General features: G+C 52.6%; 1 protein-coding gene across 4 annotated transcripts in view; it reads left to right on the top strand.

Moving 5' to 3' along the window:
• The window catches only part of LOC140388633 (sodium- and chloride-dependent taurine transporter-like), an 85,919-nt gene that overhangs the window by 62,725 nt on the left and 2,841 nt on the right, over positions 1-20,353 (top strand). For 3 of the 4 annotated variants that reach the window (XM_072473086.1, XM_072473085.1, XM_072473084.1), the window contains 4 exons: positions 3,836-3,970; positions 6,822-7,056; positions 11,341-11,473; positions 19,908-20,042. In XM_072473086.1, coding sequence (XP_072329187.1) covers positions 3,836-3,970; positions 6,822-7,056; positions 11,341-11,473; positions 19,908-20,042 — 638 coding nt within the window. Of the gene's footprint in view, positions 1-3,835; positions 3,971-6,821; positions 7,061-11,340; positions 11,474-19,907; positions 20,043-20,353 lie in introns of those variants that run through there. The other variant, XM_072473087.1, reaches the window with a different exon arrangement.

The raw sequence follows: 20,353 nt of genomic DNA, 5'->3' as shown, positions 1-20,353 counted from the left end.
AGTCAGCCGCAGGATTGAAATCGACGCTCGTTCACCAACGGTGACCCCATGAATAAGATTAAATACATTTAACACACGCCAAATATTTCAGAACGAGTAAGAGAAAATGCTTCATTGTTTATATATTAATGAAACTGTCACCAACTTCAAATGGTAAAAACAAACAAATGATTTACACGTTGGGCGCAGCGGGAGCTCCCGAATGTCTGAGCGATCAGCACGCACCTCGCTTCACTCATGCCCCATCTCCGTGTGAATTACTTCAGTCAATCTGGTTGGAAAAAAACTACGCAGGTGGTAACCAGTGGCATGTGGCAACTGCGCGTGGGCATCTGTCAACAAAATGTCTCCTGGGCCTCACACAGGCCCCAGTAGGCCGCATGTGCCCCCGCTCCCCCGGGATGGAGGTTTTTCACCACTGGTCTAAGTTGCAGTTTCGTTCACACCTGTGGCACCCTCAATGTGATTGCAAATGGACAAAACACGGGAACGTCGGCGGGAGAGGCTACGTTGCACCAACTAACCTGAATATCTGCCGTGTTGCTGCAACTTAAACTCGAGGATCCCTACAATCTGTGGAAAGATTCCCAGCGTGGGGGCACCAACAGGAGCTCTCAGCTTCCGAGCCGGCCTCTCAAGTTACAAGTTCCAGTTTCAACCTGGCCGTCAGGTTTTGCCTGACACACGATCCTGTGGAGAAGATACTTGGGCCACTAACCGCACAATATAAAAACAGGTTGTACTTATTGTGCTGAGCTGGCCTCTTCCCTAACAGCAGGACCTGGAGATTTCACAGGTTGGGAATAAACGAGGAAAGTCCCACTTCCTAACTCGCCGCTCATCTATTGAGACCACTTCTCGGTTGGAAATCTGAGCTGCGGCCTTCTGGGAGGGTCTGACTGAGCAGCAAAACCCATGAGGCTGCAGCAGACCCGAGAGGCAAAGCAGTAGGGGACGTGTGAGGGGAGGTATCTTCCATTCATGCACAGCATGGAGTTTGACCCGGATTTTCACAAAGTGATTGGGCAGAATTCTCCGTAGCCCGACGCCGATTTCGGGATCGGCGATTGGCCGGAGAATGGCTGGATTTCGGGAAAGACACCGGTTCGCGATGCTCCACCCCCTCCAAATCGGCATTACCAGGACGTGCAGTCGCAAGGCCGGTGGCGCGTCATCAGCCGGCCTACCTGTGATGCTCCGCCCCCAGTGGGCCGGGTTCCCGACGACGCGGGTCACGTGTGGTCCCAGCGGCCGAGAACCAGGCGTGCCGGCTGCGGACTGTGTCCAGTCACATTCGTCCGGGATCCGTGCCGCTGGCCAGGGGGCTGCTGCTAGGGCTGGGGGGGGGGGGGCGGGGGGGGCTGTGGGGTCGGGGCGGGCGAGTACGCGATCCAGCATTTCTGGCGCGACCGGTGCAGCTCGTCTGTCCTGCGCATGTGCGACCCTGGATCCGGCCATTCTCCGCGCGATCCGCTTGTGCTGGCCCCTGACCGGTACTGGAATGGGCGAGGGGTTCGCGGCGACTTCCCGCCACGGATCACCCGAGGATTCTCTCTTGGCATCGGCAAAGCCTCAGGAAGGGAGAATGCCGCCAATTGCCTTTTCTTTCCGAATTTAATCTCATTTTTGGAAAGAAATAGCAACGTGATAAATTTCTGAGAAAATATCGCAATAAATGGAAATGGATAAAGATGGAGAGGAAGAGAATTGTAGCCTGCAACCCGCTCCTGGGAGTGTTGTGACCCTGAGTTCATCGCTAGATTATACAGCTCGGTGCAAAGTGAGTCATTGGTATTTATATGAAATACTTACTCAACCTTTGCATTAATAAACCCAAGGTTAAATTTATCAGAAAGCAAATTATAGTGTATTTATATATCTCAGGAAAAGATGTTCATGCTGTCAATGTTACAGCTGGCCTTGTTCCAGCTCCAGCCCATCCACATCTCAGACTAAATAAACCAATCTTTAACGTGATGCCAATTGAAATCGCAGAGATAGTTTGCAGGCAGGGTGAGCGGCCAGGCGTATTTCAGTCAGCCAGCGCGTGTGTGGCCTTTTTAGCAACCCTTGGATTCTGGTGATTGATATCAGTGATGTGGCTAAGGCTTAAATTCTGGCGCCGGCCAGCAAGAGGAACACAAACTTGTGACGTCAGCAGCAAACTCGGTTTCAAAAACAAACAACAATAAATATCCCCCCCCCCCCCCCCCCCCTCCCAGCCCCCGTGTCTTCACCCTCTCTGGAGCGAGGCGGGTGTGGGGGCAGCTGGAAACCGCCCCCCCCCCTCCATGAACTCGGGCCCTGGGACGTTAGTGGGATGTTCAGCTGCTCAACATCACAGCCGAGCGCCCCCCCCCCCCCCCCCCCCACCCCCCCGCCGCCCTTCGCCAATCCTTGACCAAGCGCAACTGACTGAACAGTGAGGGAACTGGAGAAAATGTAATGGCACAGATCGCAGAGGTATAGGGTCTTCAATGGCACAATGGTTTCGTCTCTTTTCAGGCAGGACCGCTGTGTGCCAGCTGCCGTTCACTCCTCAGCAGCAGGGTTAACATTCTAGTTGGGGGTCAAGGATAAAGGGCTTATTGAGTCTTGTACCAGCTGCCATATTTAGGCCAACGTGGTATGGGGCGGGGTGGGAGGGTTGTGGGAGTGATGGGTGATTGTGGCATCCACAGACAGCACCCCCTGTAGGACTAGGAGCTGGTGTAGGCCGCGACACCCACACACAACGCCCCATGTAGGATTGGAGGCAGTATGAACCCTGACACCCACACACAGCACCCCCTGTAGGACTGGAGGCAGGATGAACCCTGACACCCACACACAGCGCCCCCTGTAGGACTGGAGGCAGGATAAACCCTGACACCCACACACACAGCCCCCTATAGGACTGGAGGCACTATGAACCCTGACACCCACACACAGCGCCCCCTGTAGGACTGGAGGCAATTTGAACCCTGACACCCACACACACAGCTCCCTGTAGGACTGGAAATAGCATCACCTCTGGCATCCACATACAGCGCCCTCTGTGGGACTGGAGGTAGCATCATCGTCCCCGCTACATGCACACACAGTGCCTCTTATAGTACTGCATTAAATCAGGGGCTTCATTACATCAGGGGCTGGTTTAGCACACTGGGCTAAATCGCTGGCTTTGAAAGCAGACCAAGACAGGCCAGCAGCACGGTTCACATTCCCGTACCAGCCTCCCCGAACAGGCGCCGGAATGTGGCGACTAGGGGCTTCTCACAGTAACTTCATCTGAAGCCTAAATAGCGATTTTTATTTTCATTTCGTTACTGCTGCGCTGTTTAAATCAATTAAAATTAAATTCACCCTTTCAAAATGCACATTCCCAAATTAACTGTCTACTTTTGTGTGAATAAAAGGGGCTCGCATCAGCAGAAGACAGAATTAGGTAAGATGTTTCGAAGTGTTGCTGGGTGCTACAAACAAGGGGGAAATGTTTCCCCTAAATCTACACGTGGACCTCTGATTGGGGATTGCGTTCTCTCTGGTGTGGAGCTGCTGCCTTGATCAAGGCCAGGATTGGGCCTCCCATTTTCATTCAAATCGGACATGCAAATGTCTCCCACGTCAGGAAATGTTCCAGCACAGAAAGGAGGCCATTCAGTCATTGTGTTCCTGCCAGCTCTTAGAACAAGCAATTAGTCCCCCTCCCCCCACCCTTCCCCACAGCGCCCTGAAGGTTTTGGTCGTCTGACTTCATTTCAATGTAAAAAGAACAAAAAGGTTAAAGGTTTTTGTTTCCTGTGAGGATCTCTGTTCCCTTGCTTAATATTTCTGAAATTTGTTGTCCACACAGGTGCTTTTCTTATCCCATATGTTATCTTCCTGATTGGTGGAGGTCTGCCTGTTTTCTTCCTGGAGGTAGCGCTTGGTCAGTACACTTCCCAAGGGGGCATCACCTGTTGGGAGAAGCTCTGTCCCATTTTCTCTGGTAAGCGGCAATGCTGAGTAACTTTGAGGCTCATGTCCTCCGGGGGGGGGGGGGGGGGGGGGGGGGGGGGGGGGAGTGTAGGGGGGGGGCGGGGGGGGGGGGGGGGGGAGTAGGGGGGCGGGGGGGGGGGAGAGTAGGGGGGGGGGGGGAGTAGGGGGGCGGGGGGGGGAGGGGGAGGGGATAATCGAGAGAAAGGCCGAAGGAGGGGGTGGCCAAGAACACATCCAGAACGGATGGCTAGATTGAAGTTTATTCGCCAAGGGGATCAAGGGACTAGGAGCTACAGCAAGAGATTGGAATTAAGGCGCAGGTCAATAGTGACCTGATTGAATGCCCAAGTAGGCGTGAGTGACCTCCTCCTTTTCCTGTCTTCCTATGATTGGGAAAGTTGACTGGGAGATGAAGGACAATCGTAGCCCAGATCTAATCAATCCTGTAATGGCTCACGCAACAAATCTGGTCTTGAGTTACATAGAACATGACAGCGCAGTACAGGCCCTTCGGCCCTCGATGTTGCGCCGACCTGTGAAACCACTCTAAAGCCCATCTACACTATTCCCTTATCGTCCATATGTCTATCCAATGACCATTTGAATGCCCTTAGTGTTGGCGAGTCCACTGCTGTTGCAGGCAGGGCATTCCACGCCCTTACTACTCTCTGAGTAAAGAACCTACCTCTGACATCTGTCCTATATCTATCTCTCCTCAATTTAAAGCTATGTCCCCTCGTGCTAGACATCACCATCCGAGGAAAAAGGCTCTCACTGTCCACCCTATCCAATCCTCTGATCATCTTGTGTGCCTCAATTAAGTCACCTCTTAACCTTCTCTCTAACGAAAACAGCCTCAAGTCCCTCAGCCTTTCCTCGTAAGATCTTCCCTCCATACCAGGCAACATTCTGGTAAATCTCCTCTGCACCCTTTCCAATGCTTCCACGTCCTTCCTATAATGTGGCGACCAGAATTGCACGCAATACTCCAAATGTGGCTGCACCAGAGTTTTGTATAGCTGCAACATGACTTCATGGCTCCGAAACTCAATCCCTCTACCAATAAAAGCTAACATTCCTTCTTAACAACCCTCTCAACCTGGGTGGCAACTTTCAGGGATCTATGTACATGGACACCGAGATCTCTCTGCTCATCCACACTGCCAAGAACCTTACCATTAGCCCAGTACTCTGTCTTCCTGTTATTCCTTCCAAAATGAATCACCTCACACTTTTCTGCATTAAACTCCATTTGCCACCTCTCAGTCCAGCGCTGCAGCTTATCTATGTCCCTCTGTAACTTGTAACATCCTTCCGCACTGTTCACAACTCCACCGACTTTAGTGTCATCTGCAAATTTACTCACCCACCCTTCTACGCCCTCCTCCAGGTCATTTATAAAAATGACAAACAGCAGTGGCCCCAAAACAGATCCTTGTGGTACACCACTAGTAACTGGACTCCAGTCTGAACATTTCCCATCAACCACCACCCTTTGTCGTCTTCCAGCTAGCCAATTTCTGATCCAAACTGCTAAATCACCCTGAATCCCATGCCTCTATTTTCTGCAGTAGCCTACCATGGGGAACCTTATCAAATGCTGTAGACATTTGACTTGAAGTCAATGGAGAGTATTATTACAAAGAGTAAATCACTGCTCCACCCAACCCAGAGGTTAAGATTGGACCCCCCCCCCCCCAACCCTCCCAACCCCAGATCATCAGTCTTTTTCAGATGTGACTCTTGGGATCTGGGCATTTCTGGTATGTCCAGCACTTACTGCCACCCCTTCGTACCCTTGAGAAGCTGTTTCTGAATCTTCTCCGTCACAGGTTTTTGCTGTCTGATATAACTGAGTGTCCCACTACGGCACTCGCAGAGGCAGTTATGAGTGAAACACATTGGTGTGGGGACTGGAGTCACACATATGGGGTGCAGGTGGCAGATTTCCGTCATAAACCGATTGGATTTTGACCTGATTTCATGGTTACATTTAGTGTGACCAGAGTTTGAAACTTGAATTCAAATCCCCGGGTTGCGATTGTGAATTCAGCTTCCACTGGATCATTAGCGCAAGCAGTCCGATAGCCCCCAACCCAATCCATTGCCCCTCCCTCACATACTCTCCCAGGGTCAATATCCAGCTAGGATTCACTGAGGACTCGGGTAGAGGAGAAGTATTACACTGTGACATAGTCAGCACCCGATACCCCAGCGGGATTCGAGAGTAATCCCTTCATTTCCTTCTGGGATGTGTGTGGCACTGGCAAGGCCAGCATTTTGTGCCCATCCCCAGAACTGAGTGGTTTGCTCAACCATTTCAGAGGGCAATTCAGAATCAACCACATTAGCACAGTGGCTAGCACTGTTGCTTCACAGCGCCAAGGTCCCAGGTTCGATTCCCGGCTTGGGTCACTGTCTGTGCAGAGTCTGCACGTTCTCCCCGTGTCTGCGTGGGTTTCCTCCCCGCGCCTGCGGTCTCCTCCCACAAGTCCCGAAAGACGTGCTGTTAGGTGAATTGGACATTCTGAATTCTCCCTCTGTGTACTCGAACAGGCGCCGGGAGTGTGGAGACTAGGGGCTCTTCACAGTAACTTCATTGCAGTGTTAATGTAAGCCTACTTGGGACAATGATAAATATTATTACTATTGTAGAATTCTCACACAGTTAGATCAGGACTGGGGGGGGTGGGGGGGGAATGAAGGGGTTAAGGAGGTGCCTAATGTTCATGGAGATTGGGAGAAGGGGAAAGTGAGTTTGGAGGGGGCGAGGAGGGGCCAGTGGGCGGGCAGTGGAATGTTAACTGTTTGCTTTCTTCCTTGTGAAAAAGAAAGATTATCTTGTGTCTTTGATTGGCTAGGAATTGGCTGCGCGTCTGTCATCATTGTCTCCTTGTTGAATGTTTACTACATCGTCATTCTGGCCTGGGGACTCTACTACCTCATCCAGACCTTTCAGGCCGAACTGCCCTGGGCTAGATGTGGCCACAAATGGAATACTCCCAATTGCATCGAGGACAAGCTGCGGAAGAACCTCTCCCTCTGCATCACCTGCAATGGCAGCAACCACACGTCACCCGTGACAGAATTTTGGGAGTAAGGAAAGCCAGCAATTCCATTCTCGTGTCTTTTTATATGAATCACATTTAGCCAAGATCAGGCCGCAATCATTGGGCTGCAGAACTCTTCAGTTCCCATGAAAGGGGGCAGCTGCCACTGTGGGCACCTTAGCTTGTTAAGTATGGCACCTTGGTGTGAATGGTACGAAGCCTGTGTGTCCATTGCAATGTCGACCACCCTTGGACTTGCTGCCCAATGTGGACTGAATGCACTCTTTCTGTGGTGTATCACTCAATGATCGCGCAAACTGTACGGACAAGGTATAAAATCCAGACTGTGCCCCAGTTACAGAAGGTGCTGATGGTCACTGTCACGTGTACGACCCTGATAGACTCATATTCCTCAGCCCGCCTCACCTCTACCCCCCATCCTGTCAGTCTTCTGATTGTCAGACCAATTTGGAAAGGTTTCTAACTCCAATTATTTCCTCACTTGGCCAATCTGCTCCTCTATTTGTCACTGCGGTGATCTCTGAACCCACCTTATTATCCTTCAGCGCCGACTCAACCAGTCCTCACTGGCTATCTACCTCCTCCATTTGGCTCAAACATGCTCTCAACCTTAATACCTTCCCCCTGAGCCCGACTCACTTTCTCTATGTGACACTGGCTGTGTAGGTGGCACTTTCTGCTCTCAGCCCACTGCCTCAATTGCACCAGGCCCCGTACACCCACTCTGGCCTGCATGGGCTCCCAGTCCAGTCCAACAATTAACTCAATTACAACATTTCCAACCTTGTTTTTTAAATTTCTCCATGGCCTCACCCTCCCCACCCTTTTCCTGGTCATCTCTTCCAAACCACCGCGGTCTCTGCACTCTTCCAGTTTAGCCTCTTGAGTACCCCGCATCCTCCACCATCAGCAGCCTGGGTTTGCATTCTTTCAGCAAACATCTCTGCTGCATCCTCGGGTCTGATTCTCCCAGCGGTTCTCAACGTGTCAACTCTCCAGCTCGCCCATTGCTGACACCCCCTTCCAGCCTTCACACTGGGAACAAACCCAGACTAATACAAGCTGTAGAATCGAGGTCTCTCCCTCCTGCTTGGCATTCTACAACCCTCCGACTGAACATTGACTGTGCATTAACCCCAGGCCACGTCTCTTACTCTCTGTGGCTAGTTGCCCAGAATGATCCTGCCCGAAGGCCTTCCCAATGACCTCCCCTCAGAAAGGTGCCTTCTCTTCACTAACAGTCCAACATGTAGCTAGCTGTGGGTCAGTATTGGTAGTATTCCCATCCTGTACCATATTAAGGAACCAGTTGGGTTTTGACAACAAATTAGTATCTGATAGGAATCATCCATTTCTGTTGCTGGATTTAAGGAATTCCGTTTGTGCTCTTTGTTTTAAGTTTATGAAGCATTACATTTTGGGTTAATATCCCAACAGCAGAATCGTTCGACTATTGGAGCGAGCACGGGGCAGCTGCTGGATTTAAACCCAATTCTTCACTTAGTTCTGTGATATGAACAGCCTTCCTCTCCTCACTGTTAACAAAGATTCTGCCGACACATTAACCTGTCCTTTCTCTTTCCAGATTGGATGAAGCAATCCTGTGTCTCCAACATTTTCTACTTTTAATTCAGATTTTAATTAATTTCTCCAACAAGAATGGGGAGTGAAACCAAAATGTTACCAGAGTACAACAGGAAATCCACACACAGTGTGCCGCAGGGGTGAAGACAGTGCAGAGGGAGCTTTACTCTGTATCTAACCCCGTGCTACACCTGTCCTGGGAGTGTTTGATGGGGACAGTGGAGAGGGAAGTTTACTCTGTATCTAACCCTATGCTGTACCTGTCCTGGGAGATTTTGATGGGGACAGTGTAGAGGGAGCTTTACTCTGTATCTAACCCCATGCTGTACCTGTCCTGGGAGCATTTGATGGGGACAGTGTAGAGGGAAGTTTACTCTGTATCTAACCCTAGGCTGTACCTGTCCTGGGAGTGTTTGATGGGGACAGTGTAGAGGGAGCATTACTTTGTATCGAACCCCGTGCTGTACCTGTCCTGGGAGTATTTGACGGGGACAGTGTAGAGCGAGCTTTACTCTTTATCTAACTCCGTGCTGTACCTGTCCTGGGAGTGTTTGATGGGGACAGTGTAGAGGGAGCTTTACTCTGTATCTAACCCCGTGCTGTACCTGTCCTGGGAGTGTTTGATGGGGACAGTGTAGAGGGAGCTTTACTCTGTAGCTAACCCCATGCTGTACCTGTCCTGGGAGTGTTTGATGGGGACAATGTAGAGGGAGCTTTACTCTGTATCAAACCCTGTGCTGTACCTGTCCTGGGAATGCTTGATGGGGACAGTGTAGAGGGAGCTTTACTCTGTATCTAACCCTGTGCTGTACACTGTCCTGGGAGTGTTTGATGGGGACAGTGTAGTGGGAGCTTTACTCTGTGTCTAACCCCGTGCTGTACCTGTCCGGGAGTGTTTGATGGGGACAGTGTAGAGGGAGCTTTACTCTGTGTCTAACCCCATGCTGTACCTGTCCGGGGAGTGTTTGATGGGGACAGTGTAGAGGGAGCTTTACTCTGTGTCTAACCCCGTGCTGTACTTGTCCGGGGAGTGTTTGATGTGGACAGTGTAGAGGGAGCTTTACTCTGTATCTAACCCCGTGCTGTACCTGTCCTGGGAGTGTTTGATGGGGATAGTGTAGAGGGAGATTTACTCTGTATCTAACCCTGTGCTGTACCTGTCCTGGAAGTGTTTGATGGGGTCAGTGAGAGGGAGCTTTACTCTGTATCTAACCCCGTGCTGTACCTGTCCTGGGAGTGTTTGATGGGGACAGTGTAGAGGGAGCTTTACTCTGTATCTAACCCCGTGCTGTACCTGTCCTGGGAGTGTTTGATGGGGACAGTGTAGAGGGAGCTTTACTCTGTAGCTAACCCCGTGCTGTACCTGTCCTGGGAGTGTTTGATGGGGACAGTGTAGAGGGAGCTTTACTCTGTATCTAACCCCGTGCTGTACCTGTCCTGGGAATGCTTGATGGGGACAGTGTAGAGGGAGCTTTACTCTGTATCTAACCCCGTGCTGTACCTGTCCTGGGAGTGTTTGATGGGGACAGTGTAGAGGGAGCTTTACTCTGTATCTAACCCCGTGCTGTACCTGTCCTGGGAGTGTTTGATGGGGACAGTGTAGAAGGAGCTTTACTCTGTACCTAACCCCGTGCTGTACCTGTCCTGGGAGTGTTTGATGGGGACAGTGTAGAGGGAGCTTTACTCTGTACCTAACCCTGTGCTGTACCTGTCCTGGGAGTGTTTGGTGCAATCACTTAATATCTTAAATATTTATCCCGTAATGATTTCAGGTCATTGAAATTATCTACATTTGAATGTATATTTTTTTATATAAATATTTATTTATAGTTTAATACGTTGCTGTTTAAATTAAGAGGGTTTGTTTTTCAAATATAAGCACGGATGTTTTGAGATCAGTATGTACAACTGTTTGTGTTTTCGCTGTTATCTTACAGTTATATTGCCTCTGTGCCACTTGTAATGACATGCCAGTGTCTTGCACAGTGGGCTGCGGGGTGCCCGAGCTGCCCAATCAGCGGTCCAGACCACTAAACCGCGTAGCTGAATGGGACAGGATCTATGTCACTCCATTCATTGGGAATCCTTAATAATCCTTTGTCCTTGAATTTCCGAGGCCAATGCCTTCCTTATAGTGATGTCGAGGTCACAAACAGAGTCAATTGGAAGTTGTTTTAACCCAAAGGTAGCCCTTGGCTATTTTGTTTTTTAATCTTTACCAAAAACATTTATTTTGCATGCCAGCTTCCCCCCCTCCGAGGACCCCCGTGGCATGCTCGCCTGCTTTCAGTGAGCATGTTAACAGCAGCTCTATCCGAAGTGAACTGTGTCCCTGTGCCTTCATTGCACCAATTTGCTTCTCTCTCTGTTTTTTTTGCCCTCGAATAATATTGTTTTTTTTCTCTCCCTCCCTCTCTACCTCTCCCTCTCTTTTTCTTTGTTCTCTGTCCTTCTCCCTCTGTCTCTGTCACTCTCTCTCTATCCTCCCCACTCTTTCTCCATCTCTCTCTGTTTCCCTCTCTCCCTCTCTGCCTCTGGCTCTCTATCGCACTCTCTTCCCCTCCTCTGTCTCTCTCTCTTTCCCATTCTATCTCATCCTTTCCCACTCGCTTTCGTTCTCTTCCTCTTCCTCTCTCTCTCTCTCTCTCTCCCTCCCTCTTGACCTCTGCCTCCTTTTCCCTCTTTTGCTCTCCCTGTTTCTCTCTCTCCCCCCTCGTTCTCCCAGGCGGAATGTGTTGGGCCTGTCCAGTGGTATTGACGATGTGGGTTCTCTGAGGTGGGAACTAGCGCTCTGCCTCCTGGCTGCCTGGGTCGTTTGTTTTTTCTGCATTTGGAAGGGTGTGCGATCGACTGGAAAGGTGAGGCTGAAGATGTTTCAATGAATGGTTCACACCAGGGTGCTTTATTTTCCACAGCCCTACCCCCGATCAGTTAACCTCTGCACTTGTCCCCACCCATTGCACAACATAACTACATTGGAATGTCTGAGATCACCTGAGGCACTAAATATGCACCCCCGACCGCCCAAACCCTGTAACTTCCTTGAGTCCTGCACTCCTCAGCGATCTCTGCGCTCCTCGGTGATCTCTGCACTCCTCAGAGATCTCTGCACTCCTCGGAGATCTCTGCACTCCTCAGAGGTCTCTGCACTCCTCGGGGATCTCTGCACTCCTTGGAGATCTCTGCAGTCCTCGGGGATCTCTGCACTCCTTGGAGATCTCTGCAGTCCTCGGGGATCTCTGCACTCCTCAGAGATCTCTGCACTCCTTGGAGATCTCTGCAGTCCTCGGGGATCTCTGCACTCCTCAGAGGTTTCTGCACTCCTCGGGGATCTCTGCACTCCTTGGAGATCTCTGCACTCCTTGGAGATCTCTGCAGTCCTCGGGGATCTCTGCACTCCTCAGAGATCTCTGCACTCCTCGGGGATCTCTGCACTCCTCGGAGATCTGTGCAGTCCTCGGAGATCTCTGCACTCGGAGATCTCTGCGCTCCTCAGAGATCTCTGCACTCATCATAGAATTTACAGTGCAGAAGGAGGCCATTCGGCCGATCGAGTCTGCACCGAGTCAACACCTCCACCCTATCCCCATAACCCAGTAACCCCACCCAACACTAAGGGCAATTTATCATGGTCAATCCACCTAACCTGCACATCTTTGGTCTGTGGGAGGAAACCGGAGCGCCCGGAGGAAACCCACGCACACACGGGGAGGATGTGCAGACTCCGCACAGACAGTGACCCAAGCCGGAATCGAACCTGGGGCCCTGGAGCTGTGAAGCAATTGTGCTATCCACAATGCTACCGTGCTGCCCTCGGAGATCTCTGCACTCCTTGGAGATCTCTGCAGTCCTCGGAGATCTCTGCACTCCTCGGAGATCTCTGCACTACTCGGGGATCTCTGCACTCCTCAGAGATCTCTGCACTCCTTGGAAATCTCTGCAGTCCTCGGAGATCTCTGCACTCCTCGGAGATCTCTGCACTCCTCAGAGATCTCTGCACTCCTCAGAGATCTCTGCACTCCTCGGGGATCTCTGCACTCCTCGGAGATCTCTGCACTCCTCGGGGATCTCTGCACTCCTCGGAGATCTCTGCACTCCTCGGGGATCTCTGCACTCCTCAGAGATCTCTGCACTCCTCGGAGATCTCTGCAGTCCTCGGGGATCTCTGCACTCCTCAGAGATCTCTGCACTCCTCAGAGATCTCTGCACTCCTCGGGGATCTCTGCACTCCTCAGAGATCTCTGTACTCCTCGGGGATCTCTGCACTCCTCAGAGATCTCTGCACTCCTCGGAGATCTCTGCAGTCCTCGGGGATCTCTGCACTCCTCAGAGATCTCTGCACTCCTCAGAGATCTCTGCACTCCTCGGGGATCTCTGCACTCCTCGGAGATCTGTGCATTCCTCGGAGATCTCTGCACTCCTCTGAGATCTCTGCACTCCTCTGAGATCTCTGCACTCCTCGGGGATCTCTGCACTCCTCGGAGATCTCTGCAGTCCTCGGGGATCTCTGCACTCCTCGGAGATCTGTGCAGTCCTCGGAGATCTGTGCAGTCCTCGGAGATCTCTGCACTCCTCTGAGATCTCTGCACTCCTCGGGGATCTCTGCACTCCTCGGAGATCTCTGCACTCCTCGGGGATCTCTGCACTCCTCGGAGATCTCTGCAGTCCTCGGGGATCTCTGCACTCCTCGGAGATCTGTGCAGTCCTCGGAGATCTGTGCAGTCCTCAGAGATCTCTGCACTCCTCGGAGATCTGTGCTGTCCTCGGAGATCTCTGCACTCCTCAGAGATCTCTGCACTCCTCAGAGATCTCTGCACTCCTCGGGGATCTCTGCACTCCTCGAAGATCTCTGCGCTCCTCGGAGATCTCTGCACTCCTCAGAGATCTCTGCACTCCTCGGAGATCACTGCACTCCTCAGAGATCTCTGCACTCCTCAGAGATCTCTGCCCTCCTCGGGGATCTCTGCACTCCTCGGGGATCCCTGCAGTTCTCGGAGATCTCTGCGCTCCTCAGAGATTTCTGCACTCCTCAGAGATCTCTGCACTCCTCGGGGATCTCTGCACTCCTCAGGGATCTCTGCACTCCTCGGAGATCTCTGCACTCCTCGGAGATCTCTGCAGTCCTCGGAGATCTCTGCACTCCTCGGAGATCTCTGCAGTCCTCGGGGATCTCTGCACTCCTCAGAGATCTCTACACTCCTCAGAGATCTCTGCACTCCTCGGGGATCTCTGCACTCCTCAGAGATCTCTGTACTCCTCGGGGATCTCTGCACTCCTCAGAGATCTCTGCACTCCTCGGAGATCTCTGCAGTCCTCGGGGATCTCTGCACTCCTCAGAGATCTCTGCACTCCTCAGAGATCTCTGCACTCCTCGGGGATCTCTGCACTCCTCGGAGATCTGTGCAGTCCTCGGAGATCTCTGCACTCCTCTGAGATCTCTGCACTCCTCAGAGATCTGCACTCCTCTGAGATCTCTGCACTCCTCGGGGATCTCTGCACTCCTCGGAGATCTCTGCAGTCCTCGGGGATCTCTGCACTCCTCGGAGATCTGTGCAGTCCTCGGAGATCTGTGCAGTCCTCGGAGATCTCTGCACTCCTCTGAGATCTCTGCACTCCTCTGAGATCTCTGCACTCCTCGGGGATCTCTGCACTCCTCGGAGATCTCTGCACTCCTCGGGGATCTCTGCACTCCTCGGAGATCTCTGCAGTCCTCTGGGATCTCTGCACTCCTCGGAGATCTGTGCAGTCCTCGGAGATCTGTGCAGTCCTCAGAGATCTCTGCGCTCCTCAGAGATCTCTGCACTCCTCAGAGATCTGTGCTGTCCTCGGAGATCTCTGCACTCCTCGGAGATCTGTGCTGTCCTCGGAGATCTCTGCACTCCTCAGAGATCTCTGCACTCCTCGGGGATCTCTGCACTCCTCGAAGATCTCTGCGCTCCTCGGAGATCTCTGCACTCCTCAGAGATCTCTGCACTCCTCGGAGATCTCTGCACTCCTCAGAGATCTCTGCGCTCCTCAGAGATCTCTGCACTCCTCAGAGATCTCTGCACTCCTCAGAGATCTCTGCACTCCTCAGAGATCTCTGCACTCCTCAGAGATCTCTGCCCTCCTCAGGGATCTCTGCACTCCTCGGGGATCCCTGCAGTCCTCGGAGATCTCTGCACTCCTCAGAGATTTCTGCACTCCTCAGAGATCTCTGCACTCCTCGGGGATCTCTGCACTCCTCAGGGATCTCTGCACTCCTCGGAGATATCTGCACTCCTCGGAGATCTCTGCAGTCCTCGGAGATCTCTGCAGTCCTCGGAGATCTCTGCACTCCTCGGAGATCTCTGCACTCCTCTGGAATCTCTGCACTCCTCGGAGATCTCTGCACCCCCCCAAGATCTCTACACTTCTCGGAGATCTCTGCACTCATTGGAGATCTCTGCACTCATTGGAGATCTCTGCACTCCTCGGAGATCTCTGCACTCCTTGGAGATCTCTGCACTCCTCGCAGATCACTGCACTCCCCCCAAGATCTCTGCACTCCTCGGGGATCTCTGCACTCATCGGAGATCTTTGCACTCCTCGGAGATCTCTGCACTCCTCGGAGATCTCTGCACTCCCCTCAAGATCTCTGCACTCCCCTCAAGATCTCTGCGCTCCTCAGAGATCTGCACTCCTCGGGGATCTCTGCACTCCTCGGAGATCTCTGCAGTCCTCGGAGATCTCTGCAGTCCTCGGAGATCTCTGCACTCCCCCCAAGATCTCTGCACTCCTCGGAGATCTCTGCACTCCCCCCAAGATCTCTGCACTCCTCGGAGATCTCTGCACTCCTCGGAGTGCTCTGCACTCCCCCCAAGATCTCTGCACTCCTCGGGGATCTCTGCACTCCTCGGAGATCTCTGCACTCACAAGAACATATGAACTAGGAGCAGAAGTAGGCCATCTGGCCCCTCTTGCCTGCTCCACCATTCAATGAGATCATGGCTGATCTTTTGTGGACTCAGCTCCACTTTCCGGCCCGAACACCATAACCCTGAATCCCTATTTCTTCAAAAAATTATCGATCTTTATCTTATAAACATTTAATGAAGGAGCCTCTACTGCTTCATGGGGCAAGGGATTCCATAGATTCACAACCCTTTGGGTGAAGAAGTTCCTCCTGAACTCAGTCCTACTTCCCCTTATTTTGAGGCTGTGACCCCTAGTTCTGCTTTCACCCGCCAGTGGAAACAACCTGCCCGCATCTATCCTATCTATTCCCTTCATAATCTTATATGTTTCTATAAGAGCCCCCCTCATCCTTCTAAATTCCAACGAGTACAGACCCAGTCTACTCAACCTCTCCTCGTAATCCAACCCCTTCAACTCTGGGATTAACCTAGTGAATCTCCTGCACACCTCTCCTCGGAGATCGCTGCACTTCTCAGAGATCTCTGCACTCCTCGGGGATCTCTGCACTCCTCGGGGATCTCTGCACTCCTCGGAGATATCTGCACTCCTCGGAGATCTCTGCACTCCTCGGAGATCTCTGCAGTCTTCAGAGATCTCTGCACTCCCCCCAAGACCTCTGCACTCCTCAGGGATCTCTGCACTCCTCGGAGATCTCTGCACTCCTCGGAGATCTCTGCACTCCTCGGAGATCTCTGCAGTCCTCGGAGATTTCTGCACTCCTCAGAGATCCCTGCACTCCTCGGGGATCTCTGCACTCCTCGCAGATCTCTGCAGTCCTCGGGGATCTCTGCACTCCTCAGAAATCTCAGCACTCCTCGGAGATCGCTGCAGTCCTCGGAGATCTCTGCACTCCTCGGAGATCTCTGCAGTCCTCGGAGATCTCTGCCCTCCTCAGAGATCCCTGCACTCGGGGATCTCTGCACTCCTCGGAGATCTCTGCACTCCTTGCAGATCTCTACACTCCTCGCAGATCTCTGCACTCCTCGCAGATCTCTGCACTCCTCGCAGATCTCTGCAGTCCTCGGGGATCTCTGCACTCCTCAGAAATCTCTGCACTCCTCGGAGATCGCTGCAGTCCTCGGAGATCTCTGCACTCCTCGGAGATCTCTGCACTCCTCGCAGATCTCTGCAGTCCTCGGGGATCTCTGCACTCCTCAGAAATCTCTGCACTCCTCGGAGATCGCTGCAGTCCTCGGAGATCTCTGCACTCCTCGGAGATCTCTGCAGTCCTCGGAGATCTCTGCCCTCCTCAGAGATCCCTGCACTCCTCGGGGATCTCTGCACTCCTCGGAGATCTCTGCACTCCTCGCAGATCTCTGCACTCCTCGCAGATCTCTGCAGTCCTCGGGGATCTCTGCACTCCTCAGAAATCTCTGCACTCCTCGGAGATCGCTGCAGTCCTCGGAGATCTCTGCACTCCTCGCAGATATCTGCAGTCCTCGGGGATCTCTGCACTCCTCGGAGATCTCTGCAGTCCTTGGAGATCTCTGCACTCCTCGGAGATCTTTGCACTCCTCGGGGATCTCTGCACTCCTCGGAGATCTCTGCACTCCTCGGAGATCTCTGCACTCCTCGCAGATTTCTGCAGTCCTCGGGGATCTCTGCACTCCTCAGAAATCTCTGCACTCCTCGGCGATCGCTGCAGTCCTCGGAGATCTCTGCACTCCTCGGAGATCTCTGCACTCCTCGGAGATCTCTGCACTCCTCGGAGATCTCTGCAGTCCTCGGAGATCTCTGCACTCCTCAGAGATCCCTGCACTCCTCGGGGATCTCTGCACTCCTCGGAGATCTCTGCACTCCTCGGAGATCTCTGCACTCCTCGCAGATCTCTGCAGTCCTCGGGGATCTCTGCACTCCTCAGAAATCTCTGCACTCCTCGGAGATCGCTGCAGTCCTCGGAGATCTCTGCACTCCTCGCAGATATCTGCAGTCCTCGGAGATCTCTGCAGTCCTCGGAGATCTTTGCACTCCTCGGAGATCTCTGCACTCCTCGGAGATCGCTGCAGTCCTCGGAGATCTCTGCACTCCTCGGAGATCTCTGCAGTCCTTGGAGATCTCTGCACTCCTCAGAGATCCCTGCACTCCTCGGGGATCTCTGCACTCCTCGGAGATCTCTGCACTCCTCAGAGATCTCTGCACTCCTCGGAGATCTCTGCACTCCTCGGCGATCTCTGCTCTCCTCGGGGATCTCTGCACTCCTCGGGGATCTCTGCACTCCTCGGAGATCTCTGCACTCCTCGGGGATCTCTGCACTCCTTCGAGAACTCTGCAGTCCTCGGAGATCTCTCAAGTCCTCGGAGGTCTCTGCACTCCTCGGGGATCTCTGCACTCCTCGGAGATCTCTGCAGTCCTCGGAGATCTCTGCATTCCTCGGGGATCGCTGCAGTCTTCGGAGATCTCTGCACTCCCCCCAAGACCTCTGCACTCCTCAGGGATCTCTGCACTCCTCGGAGATCTCTGCACTCCTCGGAGATCTCTGCAGTCCTCGGAGAGTTCTGCACTCCTCAGAGATCCCTGCACTCCTCGGGGATCTCTGCACTCCTCGGAGATCTCTGCAGTCCTCGGAGATCTCTGCATTCTTTGGGGATCTCTGCAGTCTTCGGCGATCTCTGCACTCCCCCCAAGACCTCTGCACTCCTCAGAGATCTCTGCAGTCCTCGGAGATCTCTGCACTCCTCGGAGATCTTTGCACTCCTCGGAGATCTCTGCACTCCTCGGAGATCGCTGCAGTCCTTGGAGATCTCTGCACTCCTCAGAGATCTCTGCTCTCCTCGGGGATCTCTGCACTCCTCGGAGATCTCTGCACTCCTCGGCGATCTCTGCAGTCCTTGGAGATCTCTGCAGTCCTCGGAGATCTCTGCACTCCTCGGGGATCTCTGCACTCCTCGGGGATATCTGCACTCCTCGGAGATCTCTGCAGTCCTCGGAGATCTCTGCAGTCCTCGGGGATCTCTGCACTCCTCGGGGATATCTGCACTCCTCGGAGATCTCTGCAGTCCTCGGAGATCTCTGCAGTCCTCGGAGATCTCTGCACTCCTCGGGGATCTCTGCACTCCTCGGAGATCTCTGCACTCCTCGGGGATCTCTGCACTCCTCGGAGATCTCTGCAGTCCTCGGAGATCTCTGCAGCCCTCGGAGATCTCTGCACTCCACTCAGAAATCGGTGCATTCCGACTCCTTTTTTTGCCCCAAAGTGGCATAAAATGGACTCATTCCCCTCCCCCAATTTAACCGGTGCAAAAAGTGACTAACAGGTGAGTTTTGTCTCTTTCTCTCAGCGACTTTGCTGTGGGTCTGGAGAGACATGTAGGTCAGACCAGGTAAGGATGGCAGATTTCCTTCCCAGATGGGTTTTTACTAGCCCAGTGACATTACCACTACCCCACTGTCTCGCCCATTTCTCGGGATGAGAAAAGCTAGTCTCAGTAATGGTGACCGAGATCACCCCAAAGTCCATCCGGTTCACTATCGTCCTTTAGGGAAGGAAATCTGCCGCCCTAGCCCGGCCTGGCCTACATGTGACTCCAGACCCACAGCAATGCGGCTGAATCCAAACTGCCCCCTGAAATGGCCGAGCGAGACGCTCAGTTCAAGGGCAATTTGGGACGGGCACCAAACGCTGGCGTTGAAAGAGGCGCATTCATCCTTTGAAAGGGAAAAAAAAATTCTCACTCAACAATATCGATCAATTTTAGGCATCTGGGGGAGAGAATTCTAGATTTCCACTCCCCATGGTGTGAACATCACCCCTTAAGCCTAGCTTTCATTTTAATTATCTGCCCCCTTGTTCTGGACCGTCCCTCCCCCCCACAACCCCCCGTCCCTCACACACACATGTACACACACACATGACAGGAAATACTTCCTATTGACCTTATTGAATAATTTCTTTACACGCCTGATTAAATCACCCCTTAATCTTCTGCCCTCGAGGGAATGCAAACCTAGTTGTGTAACCGGGCCTCGTAATTTAACCCTTTCAGCCCCGGGCGCATCTGTGCTGTACGCCCGCAAAGGTCGATATATTCTTCCTGAAGTGCGGGGGCCCAGAACTGAACCCTGTTCCTCCAGGTGGGGATCTGACCAAGTCTCTGTACGACTGAACCATCGCTTCATTCCCAACTGAAATCCGATCCCATTGAGTTGAAGGCCGACATTCCATTGGCCTCTTTGATTATTTCCTATCCCTGTCCAATGGCTTTTAGCGATTTGCCCACGTGGACACCCCAATCTCTCTGCCCCGCCAACTCCCTTCTCCCTCTTCCTTTGTGTTTATTTTGTCGGCCCATTCGCTCCGGAAATTTGTGATGATGTGATTAATCGATATTCTTGTCTGGTTTCTTCTCCGCTGAACAGGTTGTTTATATCACTGCGACGTTTCCCTTTTTGATGCTGTTGGTGTTGTTGATCCGCGGAGTGACTCTGCCCGGAGCAGCTCAGGGAATCAAGTTTTACCTGTATCCTGATATGACACGCCTTGCTGATCCACAAGTGAGTATTGTGCCAGGGTACGCACAGGGGTTGAAACCCGCCCACCAAATCTCGCCACTTGCCCACAATGAACGTGGCCAATTCCAGGTGTGAGACGTCCTGACTGCACGTGTACACTTTTAATAAAATCTAATCATTTTCACTGCCGCTGGGTCAAAATCCTGGTACGCCCTCCCTAACAGCACTGTGTGTGCACCTACACCGCAACGGACTGCAGCGGCTCGAGGCAGCTCACCCCCACCTTCTGAAGGGCAGCTAGGGAGGGGCAATAAATGCTGGGCCTGGCCAGCGACTACATTTTTGAAGGTTTC

The sequence above is a fragment of the Scyliorhinus torazame genome, chromosome 13, assembly GCF_047496885.1.
Source record: "Scyliorhinus torazame isolate Kashiwa2021f chromosome 13, sScyTor2.1, whole genome shotgun sequence".
NCBI lineage: Eukaryota > Metazoa > Chordata > Chondrichthyes > Carcharhiniformes > Scyliorhinidae > Scyliorhinus > Scyliorhinus torazame.
This window is presented reverse-complemented; position numbering and strand designations above follow the sequence as displayed.